Below are 12,568 nucleotides of genomic sequence, written 5' to 3'. Positions count from 1 at the left end.
TCTCTTGTTTTTGTCTTTGGATTTTTGATAGAAGAATGAAAACTTTGTGGCATTGGGTTTGATTAGGTCTGTTTGGGTCATTGGTTCGCACTTATGATGTTAAAGATTCTAAAGAGTATAAAACTTTTTTTTTGGGATGGGAGAGAGATGTATGTGTATTAACATCTTGACAATTAAATATAGCGTAGATCTAAAGAAGTCTTAGTTTTTAACATATTTAATTTCTCTCATTAATTGAAATCATGAGTTGAGGCTTGGAACTTTTGTTGTTAGGGTATGTGCAGGGATAGCCGTATGGTGCAGCTGCTACTGAAATTGAAAAAGCTAAGAGAGTGAAAGAGTATTCATTTAAAGAAAGAGGGTAATTTGTTTGTTTCTTCTTTTGTTTTTTTTTTCTTTCCAAATTTTGTTTTTCTTTTAACATGGTTGAATCCTCTGGAAAAACTATTGCTAGTTCTTGAGAATCACTTGTGTTTTGTTGGTGTAATAAAATATTTGTTTTCCTTGATTCCCCTGCCATGTATACTTTTTCTACTCTTTGATCATTATAAATTTATAATGTTAGTTTTAAATGTCAGTTTTGATCATAATCTGCTGTTTTTGGTTTAGATCCATACTAAAATGTCAACATAGCTCCCCATTAAATTGTTGTGGTGGAGTACTTGTAAGTCTAAATTGTTGTTGAGAAACTCAGAATCTTTTTACTCCATATATTTTTTATAGAGATAATTGTCAAACTTAATTATCAAGTGAAATCCAAAATATAACCTTGGAAATTTTCAAACATATACTGTACTACTGCCTTTTCTGATGTTGCACTTTTATAGCATAAATTGAATACACATTCTAAAGCATGTGTTTTCTATTTGGGAGTTGGAAATGAACCCAGAGAAGATTGTTACTTCAGCATCCCCAAAGAAGTATGTCTGTTCATGTCTCTTATTATTTTACGAATTTTTTTCAAGTAAAAAGATTTGAAATAAGACCCAAATTTCTAATATTCTATTGACCGAGGAATATTGGATATAGTTTCTTGAGTCTTAACTGATGCTACATATTTTTCCATGATATGAAAGATAATTTCTTTTCTTAGGCACTCAGATAAACTGAAAAATAGCTCAAAGTCAAAAAATATATATCACTTGATGGATGATTGTATTTTGCAATTTAAAATTCTCTTCTTCTTTTTTTACCATATAAACTGGGGAAAAACAAAACAAGACAAGGTAATATAAAATTTAAGCTAGACTTTTCAAGTGATTTATGTTTGGAGCCCGTTTAATAGAAAGTAAGATTTAATAATTAAGGTGCTTTTAGCATTTGCGAAGAAATCATTGGCCTTATTTCCAGCTAAGTTTCAAAAGAGCATGTGGATAAAGCAAGGTGTGCGTGTGTGTGTGTTTTCAGTTCTTGAGAATAATTTCAAGGAAAATTTCTTTTTATGTGTTGAAATACCTTATGTAATTGAGTAAATTGTAAGCCAGAATTCAGTCTCTCTCATATAAACATTGTGCCAGAGAGAGAAAGAGACTAACGGTGGTTCGTCCAGGCTTGGTAGGTTTTAAGGTTTTTTGTGAGGGAGTGCCTTAACAGTCCTCTTAGAGAGTAAGAAAAATTCTTATCTATTAGGTACAACATTTAATTTGCTTTTGGGGGGTTTTTTAATTACATGGTTGGGTAACTTCGGTTTATGAGTTTTTGGAACAATGTTTTCTTCTTTTCATCTTGGTATTGCTGGTAATGTCTTTTTACTGTTATCAAAACTAGTAATGCCTCTCTGTTTACTATAATAATAATTATTATTATTACAAGTAGAAAACTGGAAGGTAGTTGAAATTGGGCTTGGAATGATTCACAATTTTGTATTATTTATGGTCTTTCGAAATTGGTTGATTTTTCCATGAGTTGCTATAAAGCACTAAAATACAATATAAACTAAATGTTTTCACAATACAGGTAGTTTTGTTGTGGTTGATGACAATGGGAAGGTGACAGCTCTTGAATTCGGCAGCAAGGTGACATGCATTGTTTCTAAAGTTCTCTTCTATGAACAAGTGTGTGCTGTTTGGAAGTCACCGAAATGGTATGTTTTCTCTTTGCACGTACAGTGTTATGAATGATCATAATTTTTTGTTTCGTTTTCTTTTGTTGACATAATTTTGTTGGCCACCCTCTACCAATTTTTCTGTTCAACAAAAATAATGCTTTGTAGCTATTGATTGTTTGCAACCCCTAGTCAAAATCTGAACTTGACATACTAAGGTCTGTAATAATGCATAGTCACATTGAATGGAATAAGGTTTCTTCTCATTATCTATTTTGTATTAACATATCACTGATAGACTAGCTTCAAGGTAGTGTTCTGTAGAGTCCAAGAACTTTACTTAGCTAATTGTTAGTAGTATTATAGTATGTTTAGTGTTATCTTTGTTACCATGGATTTTTGGTTAAGACCGGGAGTTATTTGGACACTCATAGTAGTACTTATAGATTTTCTAAGTTTAACCTATAGTTTAAGAATATTAAGTATAACCTAAGGTTTGATTATATGACTGATATTAAGGATAGTATTTGTTATATTATAAGGTTTAGATATCAACCAATAGGATTTTAAGCACATGTTATGAATGGTAATTAAGGATTAAGTATTTTTTAGGATTAAATTAAATAAAGGTAAAGTTTGAATATTATAGGGTCAGTCAGCAGCCTTGAGTACGTTGAGGGCTTAGTCAAGGCTATTTACTCCATTCAAACTTAGCTAAAAATGTGTAAATTCGTGTTTAAATATTCAGCGTATGCCGATATATCGCAGCTATAGGGGGCGATATATCGCAGCACGTAGATACGGAAAACACGAATCGATGCACGGTCGCCTCGGGAACAAAGGTCCAGGCGATATATCGCCTATAGGGGGCGATATATCGCCTCCTCCAGTATGTTTTCAAATGTTTTTGAATTCATTTCCTTTCAGCCATTCAAACTCCTTCAACAGTCCAGCATCTTTTGAACGAGTCTTCAGCCTCTGCTGAACGATTATTCAAATGATTTTCACCTAAAAAGCCATTATTTTTATTCAAGTAAAATCAAGATATTTTCTTTCCCAAACTCTATAAATAGGACTTAGTACCCAGCCATTATTCACCATTTGCTCTAAGTTCAGAAGCTGCTAGTGTTAAGTGAGTGTGAGAGTGTAAACACCTGGTTTGGGGAAAAACTATAAGCTTAAACATCATAAGCTTATTAAACACTTTGGGAAGTGAGTTCTATAGTATTTCGGTGGAGGTTAGATTGATCTTGCAAATCTTTGAGGTAAAACCAAAACTCTATTTCATTTATTTCATGTTATTTCCTTTCTCAAAACCTTCTACTCAGTCCCCTAACCTCATTCTTATTTTGGTTAGGGAATCCAAGCTCTTAAGCATATAAGTCGGTAAGTATGTTTTATGGTTTAGTCTTTCCATCTCTTTCATTTCATCTCCTTTCTTTAGACTCACTCTTTCTTATGGTTTTAGGAGTGTTCCAAAAAGTCCCAACTCAGTCCATTATATCCCGGTAACTTTGGTAAGGAAAATAGGCTAGAATCAATATGTTATGTGCTTATGTTATCTATATGTTTTATGTTATTAAAAGTGTTATGATATGTATATGTGTATGTTTGTAGGCTTGGGCATATGACCCATATGACTAACAAGACCCCAAATGGGTTATAGGCATATGACCTACTTAGCTAGTAGGACCCCACTAATCCCATGGGCATATGCTTGTTTAGTCTATGGGACCCCAAGTAATAATGGCCATTATAATAAGTGTATGTTATATGTATTATGTTAAGTCTTTATGTTTTCTTATGAAATTGTGTATATGACTATGTGTTAGATTTTCCTTGCTGGGCATTAGGCTCATTCCTTTTTGTTTTATGTGCAGGAAAATAAGCTTTAGAGGCGGTAAGATTCGTGACGCTTGGAGGATGTGTATCGATGATGAATGGAGTCAAGGGGCCGAGCGTTAATCGATTCGAGGATGTAGTTTCGGTTTTATGTCTTTTTATATGTATTTTCCGCACTAATTATGTAATGTTTTATTATTTTAAATTATGTTTTTGTTTTAAAGACAATGGGATCCCATATCCTTTTTGGTATTTACTTTGTAAGTAACTCTTATTTTTATAAGTTACTTAATAAAATTATGGTATTTTCGCAAATGTAAGTTCTTTTAAGGGTTTTATGTATAGTTTCGTTAATGGTCCAAATAGTCTAGATTAGTGGGTCATTACATGTTCCTTTCTTCAGCTTTTGATGCTGACTTTTAAATTGGAGAATATGACCCTTTTGTGTGTAAATAATAGTAGGAATTTTTCAAGCTTAATGCCCCCTGCTGGGTATGGAAAAATCTGAACTTAAGAAACATACTATCTCTTCTTGAAGATTGTTATTTATTTTTATTTACTAGTCTTTTTGTACCAGTTACCACTCTTCTTGATCAGTATACATGGACTTATTGAATCAAACTGTTTCAAAATTGTATTTTAATCTATCGATGGGCTGTCCTTGTTGTACCACTCACTGATATAAAAGTAAAGAGTAATCTGATTAAATAAGCAATCATAGTAGCAAATTTCCATTAAGCTTTTCATATCCCTTTTCCAATGCCATTTCATATTAATGTTTTGTTCCTTTCTTTTGCTTTTACCACTCAATGCAGGGCAGAAGTCTTCAAAGAAACAGTTTTGGATGATTCTAATGGAAGTCGAGAGGGAGAGACTTCGCAACAAGAAGATAATGATCTTGAATCGAGTTGTGATGAGGACGATGTACTACCTCCACTTGAAGCCAATACAAATAGAAATAGACCGTTTGAATTGCACCAGGAATCTGATTCAGGTTCAGAATCCGATTCTTGACAATTGCCTTGGTGCGCTTGAATTAGAATTAGTGAGAAGACAACAATTTTAATGTGTATCTTTGATTTCAATGTTAAAACTCTAAAACAGTAATATAATCTCAAAAAATTTAACCAGAAAACATGCTAAATGCACCTTTTTTTTTTACTTTGGTCTACTGTCTGCCATTTGATTCTACTATATATTCCAGCAACTCACAAGCATAGAATGATTCAGATGCACTTGTTTCTTTTGTTATGATAATCATAAAAGATGTATCATTTGTCCACATTAAAATTAAAAAATATACTAATTCTAGTTTTTAGTTAGCACTTACATAGTTATTGCAAGTGTATATTTTGATCTTGTAATTTTTAGATTTGGAACATATTGAGTTTAATTGATTTTATCTGCCTGTTGATTCTGTGTGAACTATGTTGTAATTACACAAGAACTTATGAATGAATATAGTGGTTGAAAATAGATAAATGAAAAAAATTCTCATATTCTACATGGGATGTTGGTTTCCAAAAAACGGTCGTCTTATGTATTGCAGGGGATGATGCTTGCACATAAATTGTCATCTCATATAGTGTAGGAGAACGACGCTCGAGTAGGAACTGTCATCTCATTTACTGTTGTGGATGACGCTTGCATAGGAACTGTCGTCTCATGTACCACAAGAGACAATGATTGTACAAGAACTATCGTCTCATGCAGGACAGGAAATGCCGCTTTTATTTAAACCGTCATTTTATGCTTTACATGGCATGGCATTACATGAGACGACGATATTAGAACCGACGTACCAGAGTCCATACGACGGTTTAAAACCATCATCACATATCAATTTTGTAGTAGTGTTATTTTCAGCTAATATTCATTAGTGTGGTTTCTGAAAACCTCGGTAAACAGTTATATATATAAGGATGACATACTTCAGTTTGCTCGAAAGGAGAAGATTGGACAAGCAGTAGTCGTCAGCTACATGAGGTATATATCTCACAAATAAGTTTGTTCATTTAATTTTCTAATTTGATTTATTCATTCATATAACAATTTTTTGTATTTTTGTATTAGGTTCATTTACAGATATGTGGTACAACAAGGTCGCCAAAATAAGTTTTTATTTGTCAATCCTAATATCGTCACCACTCAAGGGAGTTCATTTGACGATCGTGTTCAGAATCTGTTCAGACGTTGCAATGACGTAAAATCAAAAGAAAAATTTATGCTTGTCCCTTGGAACCATGGGTAAGTTTAAAAAGTTGTCATTTTTCCGACCCATATCAATAATTTCTTTATTTAACATTTGAGCTATAAATTTTTTGGTTTTTCTTATGCAGTGAACATTGGATGTTGCTTATTTTGGCACCATGTGCAAATCATGTTTATTGTTGTGATCCGGTGAATTCAGAGCTAAATAACCGTGAGGAGATTGTATCAGTGATCATTAGCGCTTTCAATCTTTTTTTCTCTATGAATCTTCCTGATGTCGAGATCCCTGATACTCTACGCATTAAGCAACCTCAGGTAAGTGACTTCAGCAGAAATTTTTGAACATTTATAATTATTAAGTAGAATAATATGTATGCATTTTTTAATAAGTTTCAATTTAATAATGAATTACTCATACTTTTAAATAATTAGTGTCCACACCAACCGGACAATGTGGCATGTGGATACTACTTAATGAGGATGTTGAAGGATTTGATTGAACATGCGAGTCCCGGACATTACTTGAGAACGGTATTATTAATTAAAATTTACAAATTATTTTTGAAACTATAAATGTAATCAAATAATTAATTAATATATTTTACTTTATATTTTTTGCAGCTAACAAGCACATCATATACAGAGGCACAAATTGATGAGTTGCGACAAGAATGAGCGACATATATATATGTTGCCGATAATCCAAAGTTACCGACCTCGTTGATAGGTTTTTATTTTTATTTTTTTACCTCTTTCTTCATACACAATGCAATATTTGTTCATTTTAAATATGTCTAACAAATATTGTATTTCTTGTATATGTCTAACAAATATATTGTGTTTCTTGTATATGTCTAACAAATATTGTGTACTTTCAATTTAATTGATTATTAAATCAATTTAAATTTAAATTAAAATCATTTCAATTTAAATTAAAATCATTTCAATTTAATTAATTATTAAATCAAATTAAAATAATATTAATTATAAATTTATTTAATTTATTTTTTTTAAATGTGGGAGACGTGGGAAGTGACTCACCTCTCCCAATGGGAGACGTGGTACTTCCCACGTCTCCCATTGGGAGAGGTGAGTCACTTCCCACGTCTCCCATTGGGAGAGGTTGAAAGTCAACGTTTGACTTTCAACCTCTCCCAATGGGAGACGTGGGAAGTCTCTCACCTCTCCTATTGGAAGACGTGAGATATACACCTACAATGACCCTAGCAACAACGTCTCCCCAATTGGGAGACATTGTAGACTTTCAATGTCTCCCAAATAAAGTCATAAAACTCTTATTTTCTTGTAGTGATTCCTTTCCAGTGGTCAGACTCTGGGTTACTCGTGTATCTACTCAGTTTACTAATTGCGTAGGCTATACTAGGTCTTGTACAACTCATTAAGTACATTAGACTTCCAATAATTCTAGAGTACTCTACCTGAGAGACACTCTCTCCTTTGTTCTTGAACAAATGTAGACTCGAATCTACAGGGGTTCTAGATACACCAAAATCTTTTTTGTTGAATTTCTCAAGAATTTTTTCCACATAATGTTACTGACTTAGAATGATCTTATCAGATGTCCTTGAGATTTGAATCCCCAAAATGACATCTACTAGACCCATATCTTTCATGTCAAATTTTGAGTTCAACATACTCTTATAGATTTGATCATCTTATCACTGCTTCCAACAATGAGCATGTCATCTACGTAAAGACACAAAATGACATAATCATTTTCTGTTTCTTTAACACAAATACATGTATCGAATTCATTGATTTTGAAGCCATTTGCCAACATTGTTGGGTCAAATTTCTCATGCCATTCTTTTGGTGCTTACTTTAAACCATATAAAGATTTCACCAATTTAAAAACTTTTCTTTCTTGTCTTGGGGAGGAAAAACCCTCGGGTTGTTCCATATAAATTTCTTCATTTAAATCCCCATTTAGAAAAGCGGTTTTGACATCCATTTGATGTACTTCAAGATTGCGCAATGCAGCAATAGCAAGTATTATCCTAATGGAATGTATTCTTGTCACATGAGAATAAGTGTCAAAGTAATCAAGGCCTTCACGTTGCTTATAACCTTTAATTACAAGTCGTACCTTATATTTATCAATTGAACCATCAACTTTCATTTTCCTCTTGAAAATCCATTTGGCCCCTAAAGGCTTACATCCTGGAGGAAGATCTACTAACTCCCATGTGTGATTTTGAAGTATGGATTCAATCTCACTATTAATAGCTTCTTTCCATAAAGAGCCTTCAATGGAGTTCACGGCTTCATCAAAGCTTTGAGGTTTCCCTTCTAGCAAATAGGTTAGAAAATCTGGAGCAAAAGACTTTTCTGTTCTAATTCTTTTGCTACATCTAGGTTCATCCTTAGATTCTTGATTTTGATCCTGACTAATTTTCAGCAATAGTCTCATGTGTTCATTTTAACAAACTTGAATCCTCTTTTGATCTACATGGAAATACGTGTTCAAAGAACGACACATTTTTGGAATCCATTATCGTGTTTTTGTGTATGTCAAATATTTTAGACTCATGCACCAGAAACCGATATGCGCTACTATTATGTGCATAACCAATGAAAATGCAATCAATAGTTTTTGGACCTATTTTTACCATTTTTGGTAAAGGTACAACCACTTTGGCAAGACACCCCCACACTCTTAAGTATTTGAAGGAATGTTTTGTTCATTTCCATAACTCATAAGTGGTCTTATCTTCTTTCTTTTTGGGTATTTTATTTGAAAGATGATTAGCTGACAAGACAACTTCTACCCACATATTTTGAGGCAATCCATAACTAATCAACAGTGCATTTATCATTTCTTTCAATGTAGTATTTTTCCGTTCAGCAACACCATTTTGCTGAGATGAATAAGGTTCAATGGTTTCATGGATGATTCCATATTTATCATAGAATTCAAGAAATGGAGATTCATAATCACTACCTCGATCACTTCTCAACACCTTAATCTTTTTGTTAAGTTGATTCTCAACTTCGGTCTTATAGAGAACAAATTTCTCTATAGCCTTGTCTTTGCTTTTTAGCAAATACACATAGCAATATTTAGTGCTAGCGTCGACAAAAGTAATAAAATACTTATTCCTCCCCTTGTTTGAACAAATTTTAAATCACATACATCTCTATGTAATAAATTTAGGGGTTCATTATTCCTTTCAATCGTTTTGAAGGATGACCTTATTAGTTTCGCCTCAACACATGTTTCACATTTATGATTTAAATCAATGTGAAATTTTGGTATATGATTCAAGTTAATTAATCTCCGTAGAGTATCATAATTAACATGTCCTAGTTTACCATGCCAAACATTAGAAGACTCAAGAAAATAAGTAAAAGAGTTATTAACTTTATTGATATTTTGTTTTACAACCATTACATTGAGTTTAAACAATCCATCAGTTACATAACCCATTCCCACATACATTCCACTTTTGGACAGAACAACTTTTTCTGACTCAAATATAATACGGAATCTGTGTTGTTCAGTAGTGAACTAGATACTAGGTTTTTACGGATCTCTAGTACGTACAGTATGTTGTTCATGGTCAGCTCCTTTCCAGAAGTCATTTTCAGGATCACACTTCCTTGACCCGCAATTTGAGATGTGGAAGAGTTTTTCATGAAAATATTCTCACGCATTATCTACCTGTTCAAAAGATTTGAACAGACTCTTGTCTGAGCATACATGTTGAGTGGCACCAGTATCAATCCACCACTCCTTTGGGTTGGAATTGACTAGGTTTATCTCAGAAACTATGGATGATAGATTTATTAGATCAACATCCTTAGAGATGCTATCCACCATATTAGCCTCATTATTTTGTTTCTTCTTTGGCAGTCTACAATCTGTGGACTTGTGACCCGACTTGTTGTAGTTAAAGAACATGCAAAGAAATTTGAACGACTTTTTGGAGATTCCTCCTTTTGGCCTAAACTTGAACCCTTTATCATTGGGTTTGTAGTTCTTCTTTCCCTTAGAATTTTGACCTTGTTCCACAGAATTGGCTTTAGCCACATCTTGTTTATAACTTCTTTTGTCAGAAATCTTGTTGTCTTCTTCAATACGAAGTCTAACAATTAATTCTTCAATGCTCACCTGTTTTTGTTTGTGCTTCAAATAGCTCTAGAACTCCCTCCAAGCAAGGGGTAGCTTTTCAATCAATGCAGGTACTTGGAAGGTCTCACTTAGGATTATACCCTCAGAGTGAATCTCATGCTAGATAGTTTGGAATTCCTGAGCTTGACTACTCACAGATTTGGAATTTACCATTTTATAATCTAGGAACCGTCCAACCACAAATTTCTTTGCATCAGCATCCTCAGATGTATATTTCCGGTTTTAGGACTCCCACAGTTCTCTAGCTGTTTTCTTTGTACCAAAGACTTCATACAAAGAGTTTTCCAAACAATTCAAAATGTAGTTTTGACATAGAAAATCATCATTTATTCAGTCTTTAACAGTCTTAATGACATGGATATCTTTTTCATCTTCTTTGAGATTTTGTTCATCATCAGTAACAAATCTCACAAGATTCATCATAGTCAGATAGAACAACATTTTTTGCTGCCATCTTTTAAAATTCTGTCCATTGAATTTTTCAAGTATTTCCCCAGCTCTCAGAGGATGGTTTGTACGAACCACAACAGAACCCCATTGGGTATGAGCTTGAACTGCCAAGGCTGGTGACTCAGTTGTCACCGCACTATTCCCGCCATTTTGGTTTGCTTCAGTTGTCATTTTGTCTGAAATCATAAATCAATAGTGTAACGACCCAAATTCGCTAATAAGGCTTAAGGGCCTTGATTAGTGTGCCAGGAGGGAAGGTTGGGATTTATGTGTGATTTTATGAATTAAATGCGTGATTATGATTTAAAGCATGTTATTTGGCTATTTGTTTAACTGAGATGCATGGCTATGTTTACTAGTATGCATGTAGGCCCGGATCGTGTTAGAAGGGCAAAATTGTAATTGTGGCCATGATTGGCATAACGGTATTGATATGTGATAATTGTATTCTGTGAATTGTACCACATGGGTGTGGTTGTATTATTGTGATGCACGTGCCGAGACGGTCCTAGAGAGCTAGTTAACTCAAGAGTCACAACGGGATTTCTATACCCGGCTCGGGAGGAGCCTAGGGGTACCTTGGGAATTTTAAGGTTAAATTGAGATTTAGCGGGTAATGGTTATTGGAGATTTAGTAACCTGGGTAACCATTAGTTACTGCTGAGAGTAACAAGTTCTAGGTAGAAAATGGTAGAAATGAAATAGAAGTAAAAGGACTTAAGTGCCCATGAGGTTTAGTTGGGAAAGGATAGGCAAGGAGGGGTAAAATGGTCATTTGGCTGGGAAATTAGATAAATGGCAGCTGGTTTTATGGGGTACACGGTTTGGGGCTTAACCATTTTGGTCTTGATAGAGTTTGAAGAGAAGAGAAAAGAGAGGGAAAAGCTAGGGCATGAGGAAGAAGAAGAAGAGAAGGAGAAGTTGGAGACCTAGGAGATGAAGGAAGCTTAGGGATGGATTCCCCATATGAGGTAAGGAATTTTATACTCATTTAAGGCTTGATTATGTTATGGGTTAAGAATTTGAGCATGGGATAAGTTTGATGTTTGAGTTTTTATTTTTCTGAAATTGAAATCAAGGATGTGGATTTTGGGGATTTGATTGGGTGTTTAGATGTCTTTGGTAATGTTATGGGTTGTTGAATGGTTTATTTGGAGTCTTGAGTTGGTTTTGGGGCTTGGGTGTGAGTTTGGGTTGATTTGGGAAGGTTTTAGCTCGGAGAAAACGCAGGAGAAAACCCAGAATTCTGGGTCTGCGAAGGCGTGCCGCGACACAGGTTTTTCGTGCCGCGGCAAGGGAGCCTCTGACTGATGGGTGCCACGGCACAAGGCAAATTTCAGGGCATCATTTTTAGGCAATTTTAGGCCTTTGCTCCGGGGGTTCGGGGGATGTCTCCGAGGTGTTGTTTTAAGGTTTTAGAGGCCCCGGGAGTGTGGGATTGGTCCTGGGAAGTGGTTTTGGGTTGGTTAGTAATGAGGGATGTTTCTTGTGTGTTGTGACTAGCTTCTTTGAGAGGCTCGTGCTAGAGGACCGTGCTCGCGGCTTTGGTGCATCAGGAGGCTCGGAATGCAGGTAAGAAAACTATAACACCCGTAGGATAGGGCGTGGGCCCATAGTATGATTGCGGGGGCGCGGCCCTATATTGCATCACATGTTAGGGTGTAGACTTAAATGAATTAATATTTGATTGCATGTTGTTGTGTTATATTATATGTGTGATTATGATGAAATGAACGGCGTAGGCCGGGGCGGCCGTGGGCCGAGTACGGCGTAGGCCGGGGCGGCCGTGGGCCGAAAGTAACACCTAGCACATGGGATGCTATAGTCAGGGCGGGGCCCGGTGGAAACATGTGTTATGCTATATTCAG

General features: G+C 34.9%; 1 protein-coding gene across 1 annotated transcript; it reads left to right on the top strand.

Moving 5' to 3' along the window:
- Positions 1 to 879: 879 nt before the first annotated feature.
- Positions 880 to 4,963, top strand: LOC133779837 (uncharacterized). Its single transcript, XM_062219739.1, has 4 exons — positions 880 to 934; positions 1,294 to 1,383; positions 1,957 to 2,083; positions 4,702 to 4,963. Exons 1-4 carry the CDS (start codon positions 880 to 882, stop codon positions 4,898 to 4,900), a joined length of 471 nt encoding a protein of 156 aa, XP_062075723.1. The 3' UTR covers positions 4,901 to 4,963.
- Positions 4,964 to 12,568: the final 7,605 nt, after the last annotated feature.

The sequence above is a fragment of the Humulus lupulus genome, chromosome 5, assembly GCF_963169125.1.
Source record: "Humulus lupulus chromosome 5, drHumLupu1.1, whole genome shotgun sequence".
NCBI classification, from domain to species: Eukaryota; Viridiplantae; Streptophyta; class Magnoliopsida; order Rosales; family Cannabaceae; genus Humulus; species Humulus lupulus.
The sequence above is the reverse complement of the archived record's forward strand: the minus strand, read 5'-3'. Positions and strand labels throughout refer to the sequence as shown.